This window comes from Mesocricetus auratus, unplaced genomic scaffold, assembly GCF_017639785.1.
Source record: "Mesocricetus auratus isolate SY011 unplaced genomic scaffold, BCM_Maur_2.0 Super-Scaffold_100044, whole genome shotgun sequence".
Classification (NCBI taxonomy): domain Eukaryota; kingdom Metazoa; phylum Chordata; class Mammalia; order Rodentia; family Cricetidae; genus Mesocricetus; species Mesocricetus auratus.
Genome location: NW_024429221.1, coordinates 405734 through 430341, shown reverse-complemented (window position 1 = coordinate 430341; position 24608 = coordinate 405734). Strand labels below are relative to the sequence as shown.

Here is a 24608-nt window from a genome sequence, read left to right as displayed (position 1 = left end):
AGCTGGAGTTGCAGACACTTGTGAATTTCCCTGTGGGTGCTGAGAATTAAACTCAGGCCCTCTTAAGAGCAACATGTGTCCTGAGCCACCGAGCCATCGCTCCAGCCCTGAAAGTTTCTCACAGTTGTGGGTTGCAGCAGTAGTCTCCCAGTTCTGTTGTGCTGTGAAAATAGTATCCTGGTACTGTAAGAACACGCCCACAGATGCTCAGCGTAAGGTCTGCTGCTGGGGTTTCCCCTTCTCCCTGACCCCCAGACAAGCTTCCCTGGATTATCTGTTGTTGACACGACCGGTCCCACGCTCTGCATCTCCCATGCTAAACACATCTCCTGCCAGTTCCCTCTGTTCCCTTGGTCACTCCATATGGCTGCCATCTGACTGTGCACACTGATTACTCCTGGACCCCGCAAGCCTCACACTGGGTAACTGTCGGGGTGTTCTCCAGCAGCGAATCCTGGTCTCTTACGGGCGAGGACTGGCTTGCTTGCTTCTCGGTATTTAAAGGTCTTATCACGCCGTTCTTGGGCATACTCAGCAGTTCACACTGATAAGAACTCAGAGACATTTCTGAGCAAGCACAGCTGAGTTAAACTTTAGCCAGGTCTAAAGCTGTTTGTCACACATTTCATTTTGAGGGGGTCTAAATTAAACTGGCATCGTGTGTTGGTTTCACGTGTGTTCTGGAGTAGGTGGCTTGGTCCATGGAATAGGAGTCAAATTTGATGTGGGTTTGGAAGATCATCATGTATGGGGCTGAGAGTCTCGGAAGCTTCATTCATTACTTCCCACACCAAATCTGTGTTTTCAATCAGGTTTTTCAGGGACAGAGTGAGGAAGCCTATTCCACCATGCATTTCCTCCTAGGAAAGTGTATATTGTGAGAAGGTTGTGTATTATGTACAGGTGTGTTGTTCACAGGTGTGTGTGCACAGATGTGTGTTTTGAGCAGGTGTGTTGTACACAGGTGTGCTGTGCATAGGTCTGTGTTTTGAGCAGGTGTGTTGTGTGCAGGTGTATGTTGTGCACAGATGTGTGCTGTGTACAGGTGTGTGTTGTTCACAGGTGTGCTGTGCACAGGTGTGTGTTGTTCACAGGTTTGTGTGTGTGTACACAGATGTGTGTTTTGATCAGGTGTGTTGTGCGCAGGTGTGGGTTGTTTGCAGGTGTGCTGTGCGCAGGTGTGTATTGTGTGCAGGTGTGTTGTGCATAGGTCTGCGTTGTGAGCAGGTTGTTGTGCACAAGTGTGTGTTTGTGTTGTGTAAGGATGAGGAGGCTGCCTTTGCAAGTCTCACCTTGCCTCAGGTGCCTACCATGTGACTTGGCTCATCCCTTGTTTTCTGACTGTGCCCTTGGGCTTTTTAGTTTTCTTTCAGCCAGTGTTTCTAGGCATGCACCTCCTTGACTGGGGTATTCCACACCTCAGGAAACCTCCAGTCCTGCCTGCGTCCTGCCTGAACCAGGTGCCAGGTCAGTAGGTTCAGCTGTGATATTCGGCACTCAGTAAGTTCCTTAGCCCTTCAGCAGATAAGGTAGGAGCTGGGAGTCGGTTGTGGTGGTTGAAATGTCTCTTACAAAGCTAGAGGAGTTAGGGTACAATGGCGGCGAAGCAGGTTTTAGGTGCATGGGAAGCTTTAGCTGATATATAACAGGAAGTTTGACATGTTGGTGCCATCTGGGAATTGTCTTGCTGTCACATTTTTGAGGAATGGGCCTGTGGCCTGCAGACCCCAGAGCCCCAGTACTAGCTGCAGAGGGAAAGTAAGCACCCCTGTGTTTTAGAGCGCCCAAGGTGCAAGGAATTAAATGGGACACTCCAGGGCCGCTCAGAGAGGGATCGTTAATGTTTTCTTTCAACTGTGTGGTGCTGAGAGTGTCCCAGAGAACCCTGCTTTATTCTCTGTGTAGTCAGAGAATATGCTTAACTGTGTGCTAATTGCAGAAATACACAAGTACACAGCCTGACTTCGAAGGCTCGGCCATCTAACGAGGGTGGTAGCAGTGTCCCACCTTAAGCAACGCTGTCTCCAAGTCCTGGGCTGTGAAGTGCTGTGTGTCCTCCAAGCATAGGCTGCTGTGGAGGCTGATGGAAGGCTGTGTGCAGGGGAGAGGTAGGGAGGGGAGGCACTCCAGAGGAGGCAAGCCTAAGGGAAAGTGAATTTACTGAGAACTTACAGCAGTTGGAGGTGTGTGTGTGTGTGTGTGTGTGTGTGTGTGTGTGTGTGTGAGCTAGGGGGTAGAACTGGGAGGATGAAGGTGACATGTTCACAGGATGCAGGGATGCTGAGGCAATCAGTGACTATTGACAGCCGGGGGAGGAGCCTAATGATAGACAGCCTTGCAAACAGCCAAGTCTGACTTCAGAGTGATGGACAGACCAGAAGGCTATGTAAGAGTGGCATGTGGAAAGGAACCGAAGGATAGGGGCGTCCCAGCGCCCCCTCCTGTGTGTGTGTGTGTGTGTGTGTGTATGTGTGTGTGTGTCTCTGTGTGTGTGTCTGTGTGTCTGCCGAAGGATAGGGGAGTCCCAGCGCCCCCTCCTGTGTCTGTGTGTCTGTGTCTGTGTGTGTCTGTATGTGCACGTGTGTCTGTGTGTGAGTGTGTCTCTGTCGGTATGTGTGTGTATGTGTGTGTCTCTGTGTGTGTGTGTCTGTATGAGTGTGTGTGCATGTGTCTGTGTCTCTGTGTCTCTGTGTCTGTATGTGTGTGTGAGTGTGTGTGTATGTCTGTGTCTCTGTGTGTGTCTATGTGTGTGTCTGTGTGTGTGTGTGAGTGTGTGTGTGAGTGTGTCTCTGTGTCTGTGTCTGTATGTGTGTGTGTCTGTGTGTCTGTCTCTGTGTGTGTTGGGTGACAGCATACTGATACCCAAAGCTCAAGGGGACTTCTGAGCCTGCTCAGTTGGCATGGTGATAGATGCTGGATCTGCCTCTCAGGAGTCCACCAGTTACCGCGGGAACAGGGTTGTGATGCTGCTTACAGCCCCTTGCCCTGCCTTTTTCCTTCCCCTAGAAAGCTGGTTTTATTTTAACCCTATTTCATTTTTCTTCAACATGGAGACCCTTTATCATCTCTGCTGTTAGTGAGAGAAAAAGCTGTGGTCAGTTCGCACCACCAGCAGGCCTGGAAGACGGTCACAAAGAAAGGGACGTATGTTTCCAGTGCCTCCAAAGCAGGCCAGAAGCTCCTGAGTTCTGAGGTGGGAGGGGGAGGCAGAATTCTGTGGCTTGTGGGGTTTTGTTAGGCAAAGGAATGGCTCTTCATGAAATGGGTCTTGTGGGTGTGGGGAGACAGTCAACTCCATAGGATGTCAGAGCTGGTGCCTTTATTGAGCACAATAGAGAGGACCGTTGCCTTTCTCCCAGTCAGGGCTACAGAGAGCCTCATGGGCCTCCCTAGACCACCATCCAGAAACCTGGTGCCCCATGCTGACCTTGGCTTCCTTTCCAGTGTTTTGGCCCTGTCTCCAAAATCTTCAGCAGAGGGTCTGGTTTACAAGAGGTTAGGTAACTGTAAGTCACCCTCTTAGCCCAAGGGGCCTTGTGCGGAAGTCCTTAGGATGCCCCTCCACACAGCCATGCTATGTAGATACATACTGCTGAGCTAGCAAACCACGAGAAGGCCTTGGTCTCCCTGCTCTAGCAGGGCTGTGGGTCCCTGGGTCTGAGCCAGGCCTTCCAGGGGCCTTCTGGGTGGTAGTGGCGTCTGGAAGGCTTTTGTGGCTTCTTGCAGCTCCTGCTCCCTGTAGGGAAAGCGCCAGCAAAGCAAACAGCCCTCTGCTCAGGCCGTGCATCTGCTTCCAAGTTCTCATTTCAGATTTCCTTGGTCTGGCATTTGCTTAAGAAAATGGAACGGGTTTTTGCTAGAGAAGTCCCTTGTGCAAGACAAGGAACTAAAATGGGCAAGAAGGACTTGGAGCATGTGTGATAGGCTCCCCAGTGCTTGCAGACATTTGCTGTCTGACTAGGAATCCCATCCAGACTTGGAGACACACATCACTGCCAGTTTTCCTGGAGCTACGTTGACTCTGGTTTCCTAGGCAGGGTCAGTGCTGGGATAGCCCCACTGTCTGTTGCTTGAGTGGAGTAGAACTACCTGGATCTGTTCTCTATCTGTGGACCCCCTGGCCCTTTGTCAGTACCCAGAACCCTGGCAGCTGCGAGAATGTGTGTCTGTGAATGTGTGACCCCAAGTGTATGTGAAAGACGTCTTGAGTGACCATGGCTATCTGGTTACAGCTGGACACAATGTCCTCATGGGTGTGCACATGCGAGCCACACACAGACACACACACACAGACACACACACACAGAGATGTAGAGAGAGGGGGGGGGAGAGAGACAGAGAGAGAGGAGAGAGAGAGAGGGAGGAGAGGAAGGAGAGGAAGGAGAGATACCTGAGTTGCATGGACAGACACACACACACACACACACACACACACACACACACACACACACACAGAGTGAGAGAGAGAGAGGAGAGGAGATAGAGAGAGAGGAGAGAGGGAGAGGAGAGGAGATAGAGAGAGAGGAGAGAGGGAGAGGGAGGAGAGGAGAGAGATACCCGAGTTGCATGGGCTCTACCCTGTACTGGGGTTTGAAAACTACCCTAGGCTTCTAAAACGCAGCCAAACCTGTGTCTTGTTCCCTTCATCTGCAGGTAGGAACTAGGTCAGGATTAGACTTTAGAGCAAAGCCGTTTAGAACCCCAGTTTTAGCCCTAGACTTTCAGATTTATAGGGATAACAGATGAGGCCCAGGAAGGGGCCTGCTTTTCTTCTTTCCAGGGCAGTCACTGCATGCTGCTGGAAGGAGATGCCTCAGGCATTAGGACTGCGGGTTTTAGACTGATCTTGGTATAATATGTCTTTCACACTTAGTGTGTGATCATCTCTAAGGTGAGAGTCCCAGCTAGATTTATTTTAAACTTATAAAATAAGTATTTCAGCTATGGAAATCATAATTTTTATCTTTCTGGGCCAGACGTGCCTATGATATGGTGAGCACACTTAAAAATGCTATTTTATCTGTGAAGCGCAGTGACTCAGGGACAGGGGGCTGTATTTGGTCCTTGTTGTCATGAGTCACTAGTAGCTCCCATCTTGTGCCAAATATAGGGGAAATTTCAGATACCTGGTTTAAAAACCATTGCTGAAAGCATTCCCCCCCCACCCCAAAATGGAGTTATCTCTCAGGCAAGCAGGCAGGAATTTTAATAAATAATAACATGAGTCTCCAGAGTAAAGTAGAAAAAAATTGCAGAGCTTTAACCTTGGTGTCCACATAGAGCTATCAGAGCAGGAAGGGAACGCAACCCACATGCCGGAGTCCCACAGTCGGCAAATGTGCTGTCAGTAATCCTAAAGTGGAGGCTCGTGGTTAGTAGCAGCATGGAGTTTAACTGAACGTGTGTGTGTGTGTGTGTGTGTGTGTGTGTGTGTGTGTGTGTGTGTGTGTGATAAAGGAGCTAGCTGAACCGCCATTGCTTGGCTGAGACCCAGGTCCAAGCTCCTGGTTCTTCTGCAACCTGAGACTCAGAAACTTCACAGAGGGCCAGGGCACACTGTGTCTCAGCCTGGGACATTCTCTTGCTGACACATGGCCTGGCAGAGTGGCCACCTCTTCTTCTGTCATATTTTTGGAGAGACAGCTGCTCTCCTTACCTTTCTTTTTCTGGCCTGCTCCGCTCCTTCCTGTCTCCTACCTCGACCGTTTCAAAGCCCGCGCCTCTTGTAGTTGCGCAGAGGACGGTGGGCACTGCTGCTGAGTGAGTTTTGCGCCCGTACTCATCAGGTCTTGAGGACTTGTGGGTCAGTGCGGTGGGGAGGCGCGTTTGTGACAGTTGTGAGAGACTTGTGGGTCAGCGAGGTGGGGAGGCGCGTTTGTGACAGTTGTGAGAAGCAGCTTTGGAATTTTATGAATGAAACAGGCAGACTCGCTCAAGTTGCCATGTGAGGGACGTGAGTCATGCAGGAAGGAGGACACGTGACTGGCACTAACACACTCATCATTTTCTTTCTCCCAGCTCCTCCCCGTGTTTGCTACAGCCCCAGCAGCCCTGTGCAGATTCTAGAGGAGTCTGCCTACTTCTACCCAGACTTGCAGCTCTATTCTGGGAGGCATGAGGCATCTGCTTTGACAGTGGAGGCAAGTGGAGGCCTGAGGGGGAAAGGCGGTAAGTCTCTTCACGGTCGGTGTGTTGAGAGCGCGGAGGATCAGACTTTCTCATTTTCAGCTCTTCTGCAATTGGTAACCCCTGTGGCTTCACTTTCCATCACTTTGCTTACCCAAGGTCAATGGCAGTCTGAAAATAATAACTGAAAAAAATGCTAGAAGTAAATAGTTCGTAAGTCTTAAATACTCTACTGGCAGAACATTGTCATAATATCTATTTACTGTTGGCTATTAATGATAATCTCTTGTTATTCGTAATCTGTTAAATTTTTTCATGTACACGCACACACACACACACACACACACACACGGGATGTGACATTTCCTGGATTTGACACTGTCCTTAGTTTCAGGATTGTCCTGAGGGTCTTAGAATGTACCCTTGAGGGTGAAAGAGAGGCTACTGTCTTTCAACTGTCTTTCTGACATTTCTTTATTCTCTAGCTTTAAGTTGCCATCCTGAGCTAAGAGTTATCTCAGGCTAGGAGATTTATTTAATTCCTGTTGTGCCATGATGTTAATAAGGCCCTTTGGGTTGGGATAAATAGCTCAGTCGATAAGTGCTTGTCATGCAAGCACTGGACCTGAGTTGGACCCCAGAATGTAAAGACATTGGTCGTGGTAGGACATGCTTGTCAGCCCTAGTATGGTAGAGAGAGACCGATCCCTGGAACTCACTGGTCTACTTCTGATCCCCGGGTCCCAGTGAGAGACCATCCCAGACGACCCGTGAACTTCTCCCCTACCCTGAGGCTCAGAGAATATTGTGGAAGAGACGGCAGGAATCGCTTAAGAGCTGGCAAACAGGAGGAGTGCTGTTAAATGCTGCTTCGTGATGAGGCTGTGGCAGAGCTTGAACTCACAGCAGCTGTGGGACCTGGGAAAAGCCGGCCCAACTAGATCAGGCAGTGTCCCAGCTGGCAGCACTGAGTTCGGTGGGTTACGAAAAGTTAGAAGAAAGAAAGAAAAGGAGAGAATGGTGGGGACGGTGTGGAGGGACGGTGCCTGGGCCGGGTAGTGGGTAGGATGGAGATTCGTCATTGGAATTGTCAAAGAACAAATAAGGGAAATTCAGTTAAGAAAAATAAGGAACAACACGTGACAGTGTGGCCCCACACAGGTGCACCCAGACACATATTCATGTTCGCCCCACGCACACCATAGAGACTGTTTTCTATGTGACGCCTTCCAGGGGAATCCTCGAGTCTTTGTCCGTAGGACTTCAGAATTACGTCACCCAGATCCAGTTATCGTCTGCTTGGAGTCTACGTACTTTCTCCTGCCTGTCCTCCAATCCTTTGCCTCTTTTCCTTCTCTGCTTTCATTTTTTTTGTTTTTGTTTTTGCTAGTAAGTCAGTACCTCACAATATATTCAAAACGGTAGTAAGTAAGGGACCTCCTCCTTTCAAACAACTTTTTAGCAGTGATGTCTCAGGGTGGTGGAGAGAGAGGTGAAGCCATTTCAGGAAGGCTCCCAGGGCTCCTGACGAATGTGCTCCGCCTTCCAAAGTAAGAAGTTAGTGGTTCTCCTGCCTGTTGACACCCATTCCTTTTATTACCCATCCACATAAATCATTTTCCTACTGCAATTCTATTTTTATTTGTTTTATCTAGACTTTTAAATTCTTATTTAAAGGCACTCGTTCCCTTAAGTCTCTGTGGCTTTGGGCATAGACGCTTTGTTCCCTGTAGGCCCCTAACTCCAACACTTAGCCGTGTCCTGGACAGGAGGAGGGTCACAGCACATGCCTCCTAGGTGAAGGAGGTGACAAGTGAAACCACAATATCTGTCTTCCCTTGAGATGGTCTTCGTTTGTTACAACTATGAGTTTGGTTTCTTTGCGGGTCTCTCTGTGTAGCCCTGGTTGGCTTGGAACTGACTGTATAGACCGTAGTGGTCTCTGGTACAGGGAGGGAAACAGTGGAGATTTTGCGGATCAGAGGCAGAGGGGTCAGAAGCAAGAGGCTGAATTCAGGTGCTGTTTGGAATCTCCTGCAACTGGTTAGCAGAGCCTGCACTTGCCGAGGGGAGCGTGTGGATCAGAGTTGGACAGAGAGCAGGTTGGGACAGAAACTAGGGCTTGCTTCTGCTTTCTCACCGTCTCTCCGTGTGAAGTTTCTAAATTAACCAAGAAATGAACAAGACACGGGATGCGGGAGATGGGGGAGGGAAGGAAGATGTGCTGGAAGTAAATTGCTATTAAGTGCCATCAGCTGCCATTGCAGAGGCGGGGTGTGACTCAGGGCTTGAAGACAAGAGTGTACATTTTGTTCAGTGGAGGCAAAAGGGGGGATTCGGAAAGAGCTTGGGGGAGACACAGACTAGAGGAGGCAGGTAGTGTAAATGGAGCCAGGAAGGGGGCAGTGGCCTGGATGCTAAGTCCCAGAAGAACATTTTAAACAGGTAAACAACCAGGCTAAGTGTTCTAGAAAGCTTACGTGTGTAACACAAGAGTCCCAAAACTCGGGGGCGGATTTGGTTACTAATCAGAGCAGAGTGTGTGCGGTGTTTGGAGCAGGGGGACAGCCAGTGTGGTTGCCTTCTTAGGACAGCCCTGAGTAAGGGAAAGCAGTGACGGAGGACCGTCACCGGAGACCCGGCAGAGGGCTGTGGTGGCTTCTTTGGGATTGCTTGTCATTTTTATTATGGGAAGACTTAAGGCGGTTTCTGCCACAGCGGGGCTGTTAAGAGAGATGTGGAAAGGGGGATCCTGTCCCAAAGGAGGCAGAAAAGGGGTGGGGGTGGAGGGGGAGCAGAGTCTCAGGGAATCTAAGAAATACTCCTTTGAGGCGTCGCAGGGTGGTGTCTTTAAACGACACTGACTAGAGTGTCAGTTGGCATCTCCTGGGGACAGCCTGTCAGCTCGGCTCCTGTTTGTCTTTCAGTGGAGGACCCTCTCTCCAACTTCCACTCCCCGAACTTCCTGAGGACCCCGGAGGTGGAGATGAGAGGTTCTGAGGATGTGACTGCTGGGACAGTGTTGCAGCGGCTGATCCAGGAACAACTGCGCTATGGCACCCCGACCGAGAACATGAACCTGCTGGCCATTCAGCACCAGGCCACAGGGAGTGCAGGGCCAGCCCACGCCACCAACAACTTTTCTTCCACGGAGACCCTCACTCAAGAAGACCCACAAATGGTCTTCCAGTCAGCCCGCCAGGAGCCGCAGGGTCAAGAGCACCAGGGGGACAACACGGTGATGGAGAAGCAGGTCCGCGCCGCTCAGCCTCAACAGAACAACGAGGAGCTGCCCACGTATGAGGAGGCCAAGGCCCAGTCTCAGTTCTTCAGGGGACAGCAGCAGCAGCAGCAGCAGCAGCAGGGACAGGGGCCCCTCGGCCACACTTACTACATGGCCGGAGGGACCGGTCAGAAGTCCCGCACGGAGGGGAGGCCCACGGTGAACCGTGCCAACAGCGGACAGGCACACAAGGACGAGGCCTTGAAAGAGCTAAAGCAAGGCCACGTCCGCTCCCTCAGTGAGAGGATCATGCAGCTGTCGCTGGAGAGGAACGGGGATAAGCAGCACCACCCCAGCTCGGGAAACGGGAAGGGCGTCAAAGCCGGGGGAGGGCCTCCCCCTGCCCAGCCTGCCTGTAAAGCCCTGGACCCTCGTGGCCCTCCCCCCGAATACCCCTTCAAGACCAAGCCAATGATGTCCCCGGTCAGCAAGAACCAAGATCACGGACTTTACTACAGTGACCAGCACCCTGGAGTACTCCACGAGATGGTCAAGCCCTACCCGGCACCTCAGCCTGTGAGAACAGAGGTGGCCGTCCTGAGGTATCAGCCGCCCCCAGAGTACGGGGTCACCAGGTAACTGTCCGCTCAGCTTTGTAAATCTCAGCCATGTGCTTGTGGTGTAGTCCCTGTGAGGCATCTTAGCTTTTTACCAAAGCTTTTGTCTGTCTTGTCCAGTTGGGGGCTCAGATACACGGAAGGCAGAGGCTATGAGCTTCTTCCATTCTTAGCAGAGGGGCAGCTGAGGATGAGAGAGAGCGTTGACTCTGTGTGTGTGCGTGTGTGTGCTCGTGCGTGCGTGTGAGTGTGTGTGCATGCGTGTGTGTGAGTGTGCGTGTGACTGTGTGCATGTTTGAGAGTGTGCGTGTGCATGTGTGCATGCGTGTGTGTGTATGTGTGTGTGTGTGTGTGTGTTTACATGAGTAGAGGTGCATGTGGAGACCACGGGAAAAAGCTGGCTGTCTTGAGTGTTGTCCTGGTTCCATCCATTTTTGTTGTTGTATTTTAGACAGTGTCTATCCAGAACTCACCAGTTAGGCTGCGCTGGCTGGCTAAGGCCTCCGGGGATCTGCCCGCCTCTGCCTCCCCAGCAGAAGTACATGCCGTCGCACGCAGCTTTCTTGATGTGGGTTCTGGGTATTCAGCTGGTGTCCCTGTGCTTGTAAGGCAAGTCCTTCACAGACTGGGCCATCTCTCCAGCCACAAAGTGGTTTTATAGTTTGTCTTCTGTTGTATTAATAGGCCCATTCCCTCTTCCCTCCCATTCCCTCTCCTACCTCCCTCTTTCCCTTCCTTTGTTTATTGAGTCAAGGTCTTACCAGGCAGCTTATGCTAGTCTTCAGCTCATGAGCCTCTTGTCTCTGCCTCTCAAAGCTGGGATTATAGGCATGTGGCACTATATCTAAGATGCCAGCCAGGTGGTGGTGGTACATGCCTTTAATCCCAGCAGGCGGATCTCTGTGAGTTCAAAGCCAGCCTGATCTACAGAGCGAGTTCCAGGTCAGGCTCCAAAGCTACATAGAGAAACCCTGTCTTCAAAACAAAACAAAACAAAACAAAACAAATTTAAAAGATGCCTTTTCTGGCCTTCCTGGCCACTCACATACCCACCCACCCCTACACACACACACACACACACACACACACACACACATGCCCCATCCCACACACACACACTTTTTTTAAAATTAAAAGATAAAAAGGAGAAATGCTCTGGATGCTAGGGAGGGGACGTTAGCAAGACCATGGAAGTCCTTTCTTATTCAGTAGATGTGAAGCTGAAGCGTGGCGCTCTGAAGGTGTCCAGAGTGTGCAGCTGAGGTAGCGTGGCCCTAACCTCCACCATCCAGCCTCTTGCCTTCAGATTGATGGTCAGGTTCAGCATTTCTTCCTCGTGTGGCCCTCTGTGCCGCCTTGGTCCACAGATACAAGCATGGTCCCTTCCCCAGAGGTCCTTGAAGCATTGTCTTTGGGGAAAGCAGTATCAGAACCCGTCCCTGCCCTTCCGTGTGATGCTCAGCGCAGGAATACGCAGGAAGCACGAGGCGATCGGATAGGATAGACGGGCTCGAGGTCAGACGGTTAAGGAAGCTTCCCGCAGGCGACATTGGCTGGCGACTCACAGGGTCGATACAAGTTGCAGGCAGTGGTAGAAAGGCCATCTCCAGAGGCAGGACAGCCCCGGGGAGGGGGTGGAGCCTGGCGGATAGGTGTAGGAAGATGTGACGGAGGGTGTTTGGACAGGGAAGTTGTGGACGATGCTGTAGATCTCTGGATGTTACTCCGAGGGAGTTTAGTGTTAGTCTGTAAGCAGAGACTGTGCGCTGGCGTTTACTGACTAGCTTCAGTGGTGGTGCAGGATGGTTAGAGAGGCCTTTCCGGGGAGGGTCAGAGTTCAGGGAACCGGGGAGGGACCGCAGGGGTGCAGGAGAGGAGACAGCAGGGTGCAGGAGAGGAGACAGCAGGATGCAGGTGCAGTGTCTGCCAAGAGATCTAAAAGGACTGTGCCTGGCAAGACCTCAGAGGAGCAGGGCATGTGTTTGAGGCCGTTGGACATGAGGCTCTGGAGAGACTGTGGGAGCGGCCAGCACTGGAGGGAGCTGGCCTGGTCGGGGGGAAAAGCACAGCCCCTGAGAAGACAGGTGCCACCTGCTATAATTGGATGCGTCGTCATCACAGAGGGTTTGTCTCTGGCTAAACTGAATAAGCTGGAGCTCTTAAGAGCTGGGTACAGGTCCACCTGGTTGTTTGTCTTCTGGGAGAGAGCTGGGTGCTGGCCACACACTCCCACACACTCCCCGGCTCTGACACACTGGACTCTAGGTGGATTTGATCGTCATCTTTCTGTTGCTGTAACCAAATACCTGGCAAACAGCAACGCGTAGGAGGAACGATTTATTTTGGCCCGAGGTTTGAGAGCATGGTATCTGTCATGGCCGGGAAAGTGTAGTGGGGCGGGGCTTGGCTTGACCTGTAACCCCTTATGCCCCTGTGTACCCGGGTGCCAGAACTCAGATCGCCCGGTTTTTTAAAATTTTTTTATTTTTTTGGTTTTTACGAGACAGGGTTTCTCTGTATTGTTTCGGAGGCTATCGGTCCAGCCCGGCCTCGAACTCACAGAGATCCGCCTGCCTCTGCCTCCCGAGTGCTGGGATTAAAGGCATGCGCCACCACCGCCCAGCCAGACCCCCCCGTTTTAATTCAGTCTGGAATGGGATACCACTTACTTTCACTGTGTCTTCCCACTTCAGTTAGGCGTGTCTGGAAACACCCACACGGACATGCCCAGGGGTGTGTCTCCTAGGTGAGTCTAAATCCAGTCTAGATGAAGATGAGCCCTCACGCTGTCAAGTGGCACTTGTGGAGCAGCCTGCGGTCCTCCTGAGCCACAGAGCACACTGCAGTCATCCTAGCTTGGGCCTAGCCCGACTCTGTGATGGAGCCTTCGAGTTCTCGCCTCTTTACACCAAAGGGTAACTTTCCCTCAAAAGCCGACACTTTCTGGTGTTTGTATCACATTGTCATGTCATAGATCCCCTCACACCTTTCCCTCAGCCTCTGGAAGGTCTTGACAACGATGGAGAATCTTTCCCAATGAAGTTTCCTTCTTCCTTGCTGGCCCAGTTTTTATGCTTTTGTTTTACTTACCTGTACGGTGTTTTGTCTGAGCTCTGCTTGAGTGTCTGATGCTCCTGGAGGCCAGAAGAGGGTGTCTGATTCTCCGGAACTGGAGTTACAGACAAGTTGTGAGCCACCATTTGAGGGATTAGAGTTCCCTGCTAAGTTTGGCCCTGGAACTCCTATGCCACATCAAAATTGTGAGAGGACTGGCCATTGAGATGGGCCCCAAGGCTGTAAGTCCACAGTGAGCCAGCCTGACTCCAGCAGAGCAGCCTTTGGCCAGCTAGGCAAACAAACTTGTCTCCACACAGCCTGCTCCAGACTTGTCTAGCAGAGCCTGAACTCTAGCGTCTGAACCTGGTGTGTGGCATTATGCATGGCCCAAGAGACAGCTCCTAGGTATCTCACTTGGCCATTCCCTTCTCTGGTGCTTAAGGGAGTTGTATGTTTGTCACCAATGGTGATGGCTTAGGAAGCGTCAGGCTATTGGGTACATATATACATGGCAGCACATGGACCAGAATGGAACCTGACAGGTTCCTGGGCCGTCTTCCCGTCTGATGCTGCAGGAAGCCCTGCTTGGGATTGAATGGGTACCCAGTAATTTGGCCCAACCCATTGCGTTTTAAGACTTGGCTCTTTCTTGCCTACAGACAGATCTAGAGAGTGCGTGCTAAAGCTTGGGAGAAGAGTGTGTCTCCCAGTCACTCGTAGATCTTTCGCCTGCTCGGGCGCACTAAGGCGGAGCTCCTGGTGATTGATGTCGTACCCTTAAAGTCCCGTGTACACTGCTGAGAGCAGCCACTGGCCCAAGCATAGCAGACCTGGACCTGCGGCATCACGGCCCCTTCTGTGACTGAGCTCAAGTGGCTGTGAGGAGGGAACTAGTGCTGGACCAGGGGCCTGCTCTGTTCTTCCTCCAGGGGCTGCTCCAAGGACTCGGCCCTGTTCTTCCTCGCGAGCCAGTTCGCTTTCCTCCACCTGGGAAGGAAAGTGGGTCACCACCAGGACAAGCTGAGACTAGGGCCGTTCCTGTGGGGATGGTGACGGCCTCCACCCACAAAGCAAACATTGGCTGTTAGTTCTGACTCGCTCGTGGTGACTTGGCTTACATAGTTGTGTGCTGTTAATGGGAATGGAGGCACGAATGAATTCCAGGCATGGCTGGATTTTTCTACCAGAGCGGTTTGAAGTATATATCAGTCAGGATGCATCTAAAAAAAACTGTGTATGCAAAAAAAAAAAAAAGAAAGAAAGAAAGAAAGAAAAGAGCAAAAAACTAGAACTGCTAAAAATTACGTATTAATCTTGAATTTCCCAACAGAACATGAACATTGTAAAAGTGGGATGTATAAGCCAGATGTAATCAGTTTTGAATGTTTTTTTTGTTCCTGTGGTTTATATACTTTAGTCAGGATCGTGCATGAAATAAGACAAAGCCTGTTTCCTCTAATCCCTGCTTCAGTTTTCTACTACAAACGTGTGGCACTCTGTCACAGCCAAGGAGCGCTCAGTGGACCACGGCGCACTATGACAGGAAGGGCGAGTTTTCCCAAGGGCTTACTGTGCGCACCTAGTGTGGCTTTTATGTTCCTTACCGTTTACAGCAGTTTTAGGAAATGGGAACCAGTGGGTGAGAGGTGGCTCAGTGTGCAAGAGCCCTGGCTGCTCCTACCGGGGACTCCGGTTCAGTTCCCAGCACCCTCGCGGTGGCTCACAACTGTCTGTCACTCCAGGCCCAGGGGATCTGACACCTTTTGTGGCCTCATGGGCACTGTGTGCACGTGGTCCACAGACTCACGTGCAGGCGAAACACGTGAACAACTAAATCTTACGAAAAGAAGGGGCCAATTAAGAAACCCATCCTTAGATAAGTAGAACCTGACTTAGAGGTTCGGGTATCAGGTCATGGCCAGCAGCTCCGTGGTGCAGGAGCCGTATCAAGCCCAGGGTCCCTTGCTGCCACTCTCTCCAAGAAGCACTCAGTGACCACATGCAATGGAAACACACTAAATTGTCACTTGAGCTGACATACCAGGAGAATTTGTAATTAGTTTATTGAGTCTCACCAGACTCTCCCACTCCAGATATCCTGGAAGATAATGGGAGCAAGCTTAACTTTGCTGTGGTGTTGACTACAAAATCCACACTCAGGAATTATCCAGTCAAGTTGTGGGGAAAAGAAAGAAAGAGAAGAAAGGAAAGCCAGGGTCTCAGGGCTCTGAATCCACTTGCGACTTTGTGTTGGTCTGCCCATCGGACCCAGGTTGGGCGAACACCCGCAGCTTGCTGTGGCTTGCTCCCATTTGAGGCGGGGTCTGCTGTGGCATGTGGTCAGCAGTGGCTTTCGACTCATGTCTGTTCTAGTAAGGACCACTTAGGAAGGGGCGAGCCGCTGTTGGCAAGGGACCCTGACAGTGTTTCTCCCTGCCTGCCGAGCCTGGGCAAGTCTCTGCCCTTCATCCTGGTTCTATCATGTCTGTTCAACAGAGGGTCTTCGAGTTCTAGCTTCCCAGAGTCAGAGGGAAGACGGCCACCTGCTTGTTGGTCTTCTGCTCATCCGTGAATGCAGTGCTCTGATTTTTGGCTGGTAGATACCCGTGAAGCAGCCTTCTGTTCCAGGCTGCGGAAAGCTCTGAGAGGCCAGGAGCTGTGGCTTTCCATGCACAGGGCCGGCTTCTTCCTTCTTGTCAGAAACATGATGTCATCATCCCCTTCCTCCTCATTCAGTTCAGCGAATGGCCAGTGAATGTTCTGTGTGGCAACTAGGGAAAGCGTCGTTTGACCAGATCGTATGGCAGCTATGTTCTTGCTCAAGACGTACTGAGCGTTTCCTCCCTAGAGAGTCATCGTGTTGGCTCGTTTTATGTCAACTTGACACAAGCTACAGTCATCTGAAAGGAGGGAATCTCAATTAAGAAAATGCCTCTATAAGATCTGGCTGTAGGCAGGCCTTTAGGACATTTTTCTCAATTAGTGATTGAGATCTGGGAGGGTCCAGCCCATGGTGGGTGGAGCCACCCCTGGGCTGGTGGTCCTGGGTTCTATAAGACAGCAGGCTGAGCAAACCATGAGAGCAAGCCAGTAAGCAGCACCCTCCATGGCCTGTGCGTCAGCTCCTGCCTCCAGGTTCCTGCCCTGTGTGAGTTCCTGCCCTGACTGCCTTTGGTGATGAGCTGTTACGTGGAACTGTGGTTGACACAAACCCTCTCCTCCCCAAGTTCCTTTGGTCATGGTGTTTCATCAGAGCAGTGACAGCTCTAGCTAAGACACCCTCTGGGAACATGGCAAATGGCATTCTGTGGAGGAGAGAGAACCAAGTGGGAGGCATGCTCAGGGCCACGTGGGACAAATAACAATGACAGCAGTGTAAGCAGCGCCAGTTTAGCAGGAGCGTGGACAGGAGCGTGTGGGGATGGCGGCTCTGACTATAGGCCAGGTGATGTATCACTTCTTTGTTCCTATGATTTATATATTTTAATACGGATCGTGTATGGGATAAGACTAAAACAAAGAAGGTTGCAGGCCCCTCTTAGTGTAGGCTAGAAGTAGCTGGAAAAGGGGAGGGAGAATTTGGGGAGTGTGTTTCTGAAATGGTGAATTAGGCTTTGTAGTTTATACAGTCATGAAAATGAGCCAATGCCTGGCATCTACAGGTTAAACCAGACCCCAGTGGAAACTATCCATTTCCCTCAGTGAAAATGAGGCCATGTAGCCTCATTTAAATTCTACCGTGTAGGTCAAACTTACTGTCAGGAGTGTCGGCCAAACTCGGTGGTGCACCGCTGTCATTCTGGCACTTAGGAGGTGGAGGCAGGAATAATTAAGACAAGGCCATTCTTGGCTACCTGGCAAGTTTTAGGTTAGCCAGGGTTGCATTAGACCCTATCTTAAAAAAATAAGAATTCAGCAATGCCTACAGCATTTAGGCTGAATTCTAGCTGGGTACGCCAAGCATGGTGAGTACCTCATGTGTCCTGAGAAATAACTCTTCGGTGTGGGAATTTAAAGAAGCAAGGGTCAAGTTCAGGTCACTTTCCCAGGAAACCTGACACAACCCCAGCTGTAATGCATTAACAGGAGCAGGGTCTTTAAACAGAAGGCTGTCGTTCCCACCCACATAGCAGGGATTCTGAGTTTAGTTAAAGGAGGAGTCAAGCCTCAAACTGAGCACTGCTTTGGAGACCCATGGTTGTCCGCAGGGCCAGCGGCTACGGGGGTGGGGGGTGGGGGTCCTTCTGCTCCTTCACCCTGCAGAGCCTCAGCTTCCTTACTTGCTAGTGTTTTTGATAGCATCTTGTCATGTTGCCCAGCTTGGCCTTGAACTCTTAGGCTCAAGCAGTCATGCCCCAGTCAGCTGGTTAAGTGGCTGGGATTAGAGGTGTACGTCATACCCGCCGTCCTCATCTGGGTTGCATTATGAACAATTTTCTTACAACTAAGTTGCTTCCTTATATAAGCATTATGTTTATTGTAGAAATTATGTATATATATACATATGTATGCATGTATGTGTATGTATATTATATATATATATATATGTCTTTCCTGCTAGCTTATCCCCCAAAGAAAGAAAATATTGATCTTCTGCATTTTCCTATTCAAATACAGCCTGTGTTAAACACTCTATTCACTATGTTGCTTTAAGGGTCAGAAAGTTTTGAGAAAATAGTATGAGCTGCAAGACTCTTTTAAAGTGTGAGTTTTTCCTTTTGTGTGGCTTTTTATTCTTTTATATGGTTGTTTTTCCTAATTACTAAAATACTATGCTGATGATTTTGTTTATATTTTCTAATTTTTATATAACACACATGCATTTCTTAGGTAGTAACTGTATCAGTTATTTTCTCCTCACTGTGACCAGATAACTGAGAAAAAGGAAAAGGAGGGAAGGAGGGGTTTATTTTTGGCTCCTGGTTTAGGAAGGGCTACCTGGTGGGGGAGGCGTGGCTTCCAGAGAGTGTGGGTGGTCACATTGTGTCTGCAGTCAGGAAGCGGAGAGAGATGAACACAGGTGCCTAGCTGGCGTCTTCCTTTTATCTCTTTATCAGTCTGGGCCCATAGTCTGTGCACAGTGCTGTCCATGTGTAGGGCGGGTCTCTCCTTAGTTAGACTACTCTGGGAACATCCTCGAAGACACCTGCAAAGGTGTGTCTTATAGGTGACTCCAAATCCAGTCAGGTTGACAGTGAAGAGGGACCATAATATGAAAAAATTTTAAAACAAGCTGCATATATCCAATGAAAAAGAATAACAAGAAATAAAAGAAAGAAAGAACCATAGTTCCACTAACTGGAGACAATCACTTTTATTGTCTGTTGGGCTATGCAGTAAGATTCTGACTTATAACAAACAGAACCCAACAAGAGTCTCAGGAGTACTCTCGAAAAATTTTTTTAAAAGTTGCATAAAAGCTTGTAAGACTTATTAATAGATACATTTAAAACTTGTTTTAGTTTATTTCTGTTAATGTTTATATTTGAAATTACATATTTGGGTGTTTTTCTCTTTTATAAATTATTTAAATACATTCTTCATCTGTTTACCCACTAATTTTTATTTCCTGTTGTATTTCACAAAGTTTGTCAGTCAGACAAACCACTTTTTGCAACCACTGACTTGTATGTAGATACATGTGGAGTTTAGTGCATAGATTACAGCATGCACTTCCCTTTCTGCCCATACATGGTCTGTGACCATGTGGGGACAGCTGGGCATTTACCTAAGTTCTCTGATATCACCGACTTCTGGAACTGGCTTCCAAGGAGAGGCTGATTGGTATATGTGCAGGTTGGCCCTATCAAGGCCAGTGAAACAGCTTGGCAGAGAAAGGCGCTAGCCACCAAGCCTACTGGCCTGAATTTGATCCCCAGGAACCACTTGGTGGAAGGTCAGAGCTGTAGCTTCAGGTTATCCTCTGACTTCTGCACGTGTGCTCTGATGAGCATATACATACATGCATTCGCATGCGCACATGTATACATACACATGCATATTCATACAATATATAATGTGTACAACATGCATGTACACACATGTATATACACAGGCATGTACACATAATAAAAATGTGGGGGGAATGCTGTATGGACATGTATATAATGTGAAACTTTCTTTCCGGCAACCCTTTCATATAGATTGTTTTAAAACTGTAGTAATTTGAACTTATACTAGTTTATGATATAATGTACCGAATATCTAGAACTTTGGAGTACTCGTCCAATTTCTTCTCATGGTTAAGATGTACTATTTAGTGGAGCTAATCAATTTTGAGAAATAGGATTTATAATTTGGAGATTGATCATCTCTTCAGTTGGAAGTCTCGTAATTCTGTTTTGGACAATTATTTTAACACCTTTCTGGTTTTTAAATTTGTGTGTGTGTGTGTGTGTGTGTGTGTGTGTGTGTGTGATGTGGTAGTTGCTCACAGAGACTAGAAGATGTCTCTGGATCCCCTGGAGCTGGAGCTACCTCAGTTGAGAGCCACCCAGTGTGGGTGGGAGGAGCCCAACTCTGGGCCTCTGCAAGCACAGGAAGTGCTCTTAACCACGAACCACCTCTCCCGCCCCTTTTTAAAATATTAAAAGATACAGATGAAATTTACTCAAGAGTCTATTTGTTGATTCACTTAAAAGATTTTAAAGACATATTTGTGTTAAGGGAATGACCCAGTCAAATGCCTGCTGCACAACTTGAAAAGTTGAGTTTGGATCCCTAGAAGCTGGCATGCTGATGCCTGCCTGTAACCCCAGCCATGGAGGGCTCTTCAAGCCGCCAGCCTGCCCAGCTGAATTCATGGATTTCAGGTTCAGCGAGAGACCCTGTCTCAAAAACTGAAGGCAGAGAGTGATTTAGGAGAGACACTGGACATTGACCTCTGGCCTACAGATATGTGTGTGCCCAAATCTTCCTGCACACATCCACCCAAACAAATATATATTTATAGCAAAGTCAACAGAGTTCCCACACTCAGTTAATCCTCGTATCTAAAATATTGTCTTTCAGGAAGTAATTAGTGTAAAAACCACTGAGATGTTTTCCTTCTAATTTCAAGTCTTTACATTCTGAGGCCATCACCCAGAGCACGTTTCTCTGTTTCTGAGGCTGGGTGGCATGTCCTGATGTGTGTGACAGTGCCCTGAAGCTGCTCTGGTTCTCTGCCTTGGCTCTGTGGTGCTGACAGCGGGGCCTGGTGTGGTGGGAGTGTGTGCTTTGGGAAGTGCTTTTAGCTTTGGACAGAATGTCAGCTCTTGTGGTTCTGTCAACCCTGGGAGCCCTTATTTGCATACTTACGGAACAGAATGATGCTGCACCTGGTGTGGGAACGGTGGATGCCCAGGTTGGTGAGGAGCGATTAAGTCAGTGCTATTCATGACAACCGTTTGCCGGTAGAATGTACAAACTTGTTTAATATGCTTATGAAGACTGGTCTCTGTGGAGAGGAACATGTTACTACAGCCCGTTTCTCCAGGTGGAGCAAACACTGTTAGAGACCGGCAGAGTCCCTGTTACCGTGCGGGGATCTCCGTGATTCCACAGTCTCAGTAATTGTGACTGGCAGGGGCTTATCCCCTTCATCCACAGTGCTGAAGGTTCCTTTCCTCGTTCAAAAGCAGTCATGCAAAATAGGAGCCAACTTGGTCTGAGAGTTGGGGATTAAACCAGTTAGCAGAAGTGACTTCCTGTCAAATCACTCTGAGTCATAAGCTTCTATCCTTGGAAAAGTTGTGCACTAATAATTAGGTAGAAGAAAAGGCGTGTGCGTGGAATACTAAGTACTGTTGAAGTATGAATTCGAGAGTAGAAATAGAAGGCAGGCAGGCAGTAGCCGGTTGTGTGTGTGTGGTGGGGGGCACGGGACAATGGAGGCTCAGAGGGAGAATTAGGTACACATCCTGGAGGCCAGCGTCCAGAAGGATGGCCCAGGCCACCTCTGACAGACCAGCCAGGCCCGTACCTCTGAGTCTCTCCAGATCATGCTGCTCCTGTGTCTCACCTGACCTTGGCCTGCAGGAGGGGAGGGCTTTGAATTCTAATTCGTATGCAACTATGTTAAGAAAAACCAAACAGTTTGCACCTTTGGTGTTTCAAGGCTCTTTTGGTCATTTGACCTGTTGACCTCCTAAACAAAACCTGTGTCTTATAGGAACAGGCCAGGGGAGCCTTCTTTAATTCTTGTGAGAGCTTAGTAAGTGTCTACCTGGCAGACAGGGCGGCCCCTCCATGGATGTGGCGTGGGCGCTTTCTGTAGACGCAACAAAATCCACATTCGACTCTCTCTTGCCTCTCTTTTATCGATTGTACTTTGCAGGGTACCTTCCATGCTCTGTTTTTTATTCTAAATAGACAAATAGTGATGTCCTCTGTGTGTGTGTGTGTGTGTGTGTGTGTGTGTGTGTGTGTGTGTGTCTGCCATGCTCACATGTGTGTGCAGGGGCACACACGTCATGGTGTATATGTGTGAGGGACAGAAGACAACTTGTGGGGCTTGCTTGTCTCCTTCCGCTGTGTGACACCCGGGAGCCAACTCGGGTTGTCAGCCGTGGTGGCAGGCACCTGTACCCACTGAGCCGCCCCCACAGCCTGAAACCTATTTTATAAAGTCGGAATGAGATGGGGGCTGTAGCGCAGGCTAGCCACAGTGGCTGGACGCAGGACGAGCTCAGTAGGTATAGCCACAGTAAAGCTTTGGAAGCTGCTCCTGAGTGCTCCCTGCCGAGCTCTGCGTGAGGCTACAGGGATGGAACACAGCTGGCACTCTCCAGAGCCGGGTGTCAGGTTGGATGCTCTACCAGGATCCAATAGGGGAAAGCGACTCATGAGTTGTCAGTTACAGCACAGAAATACATTCACTACGTTTCTCAATAAATGTTGTCTCCCATGCCCTCTTTCCCTCTCGGGTCTCCATGGCTAGGAAGTGTTTATTGTGGCGGTGGCCCACCCGTCCCGCTGTCTCTCCCCGTGTGCCTACTGTGCCCCATGGTGCCCCTCACACTCATCCCACACCCACCTGCTCCAGGTCCAGAAGTCTGCAGCCCTGGATGCCTGAGTGGTGGACCTGAGAGGCAGAGGTTTTCTCTCCTGCCTGGCCGTCATCCACCCTCGTACAGGCATTATTCTCTGGAGAGTGCTCTTGGGTGATCTGCAGGGACAGTGCTAGCTGCTTGGTAGAAGACCCCCAGTCTGGAATCTTCTCACCTCTTGTTTTTTTTGTTTGTTTGTTTTTTCGAGGCAAGGTTTCTCTGTATTGTTTTGGAGGCTGTCCTGGAACTCCCTCTGTAGACCAGGCTGGCCTGGAACTCACAGAGATTCACTTGCCTCTGCCTCCCAAGTGCTGGGATTAAAGGCGTGCACCATTAACACTCAGCTCACCTCTTGTTTTAAGTTTGGCAAGCATTTTTTCCCCTGAATCCTCACACCCTCTCGAAGGAATTCGGTGTGCATCAGGATATGGTCATCAGATTCTGTCTTTGCCCTTGAGGAGAGGACCAAGGAGGTGGTGTGCATTAACTGAGTGGATTCAAACCCAAATTTAAGTAAATCTCAGAGGGAACTCCCCATCCCCATCTCCAGTCCATCCGAGAGCAGAGCTGACCACCTCCCTCCTGCTCCAAGGACAGCAGTTTCATTACCTCTTACCTTGTGAGGGGCTGCGTCTGAGGTGGGAAGGAACATCGGTTTTTGGAGTCAGCGGTGCAGCTGTGGTTTTGGGCTCTTCCTAAACCAGCCTGCTCCTGTGTAGAATGCGCTGCAGCTTCCACGGCCTTGTGGGAAGTGTGGGGTCCATTCCCAACAGGAGTTCCTGTGACCTGCAGAAACACTGGGCAGTGTGAACAGGACTCAGGGTCTGTCTAGCCTGTGGTGGGTTTGTACCTTCTGTGCAGGACAGCGTGTGGAATGGGCGCAGGCCCAGCAAGCGTCTCCGCCTAAAGAGAGGGCTGTGTGGTCCTGCAGTGTTTGCAGGGATGAGAAGATGCTGTACAACCCCCACGACTTTTCACTTTTTTCCTGAGCGGGAGACAGGAGGAAGGGGAGTCTCACCTATGGAGTAAGCGGCTGTGTTGTGCTCCGTGACTCTTGACCTTTGCCAGCAAAGTTGGACCCAGCTAGATTAGCATGACTGGAGAAGGAAGCCCTAAACTTAACACGGAAGGAGACTTGATTCGGATCATCTCCTGAGGCCGATCTGATGCTAGTACACGAGACCCATGGTTATTCACTCTGGTGTGATGTGCCCAGATCCGTCCATGGTCAGGGTGGTTGCGTAGCTGTCGTGATCCTTCAATTTCTCGTGTCTGACGTAGCTGAAGGAGCTGGCATTCAGAGGCATCACAGCTGTGAGACACAGTTATGAATGGGGCCATGACAGTTGACAGGGTCTAAAATACTCTAGAAAATATACTTAAAGGGGAAATATGTAAGTGAGAGTAACCTCCTAGGGTAACATTGGAATAGTCCTGTGAGTGACACTCTCTGGAGGCTCACCCTTTGGCAGCAATGCTAGGTGTTTCAGATTTATTTATTTATGTTTTGTGACGTAGGGTCTTACTCTGTAGCCCAGGCTATCCTGTAACTCACCATATGTAGCCCAGGCTCTCCTTGTACTTGCGGTCATCTTCCTGCCTCTGCCTCCCAAGTGCTGAGATTACATCCACACAGCTGGCTCACTGTGGAGTCCTGTCACCTCTCCTCCAGTGCCGAGACCTGGAAGTAGAGACCAGCAAGAAGGCTGAATTCCTGTCTCTGTAGGAGAGAAACAGCAGGAATGGGAGAACCAGACAAGACTTTCGTGCCATTTGTTGCGTCCCTGAGAGGCTGCTGTGACGAACTGTTTGTTGGCTTAGCTTGAGAGAGAGCACGGAGATTCTCATGAAACGGGCAGGCAGAGAGAGTAGTGGAGGGTTCACTCTCCCACCCAGGCCGCTGCTCCCTCCTGGCTGCCTTCCAGGCTTCAGCCCAAACTTCTGCCAGCCCGTCAGACTCTCCCTGGCCTCGCTTCTCCAGAATCCCATCCTTTGGAGGCTCAGACTCCACTCTCAGCTCTGTCTAATCCCAGCATGGCCTGCCTGTCTCTCCCAGAGAGCAGAGACCTGTGCTGGCTTGTCCCCACTCTTCCTGGTAGTGGGACGACTTTGATGGCCGCCTCCAAGCCTGAACCTAACTGCTTAGCTGGGTGTGGGGAAAGCGTGTGGTGACCCCTGCCCAAGGACGCCACCGTCAAGGCCTCCCTTCCTCTCCCACTCTTCCTCTGGAGTCTGATGGCCGGCCCTCTCTTTCCCCGCAGCCGGCCGTGCCAGCTTCCTTTTCCATCCACGGTGCAGCAGCATAGCCCCATGTCCTCTCAGACTTCCTCGGCCAGCGGGCCCCTGCACTCCGTCTCCCTGCCTCTTCCGCTTCCCATGAGCCTGGCGGCTCCGCAGCTTCCACCGGCCGCCTCCCCGAGCCAGCAGCTCGGACCAGACGCCTTTGCGATCGTGGAGCGAGCCCAGCAAATGGTGGAGATCCTCACGGAGGAGAACCGCGTGCTTCACCAGGAGCTTCAGGGCTGCTATGACAACGCTGACAAGCTTCACAAGGTA

At 50.2% G+C, this 24608-nt stretch overlaps 1 protein-coding gene across 3 annotated transcripts in view; it reads left to right on the top strand.

The window, feature by feature from the left end:
• Amotl1 (angiomotin like 1) overlaps positions 1–24608 on the top strand; it is a 129835-nt gene that overhangs the window by 67941 nt on the left and 37286 nt on the right. For all 3 annotated transcript variants that reach the window (XM_040735274.1, XM_040735276.1, XM_040735275.1), the window contains 3 exons: positions 6019–6168; positions 9054–9984; positions 24314–24605. In XM_040735274.1, coding sequence (XP_040591208.1) covers positions 6019–6168; positions 9054–9984; positions 24314–24605 — 1373 coding nt within the window. The remainder of the gene's footprint in view (positions 1–6018; positions 6169–9053; positions 9985–24313; positions 24606–24608) is intronic.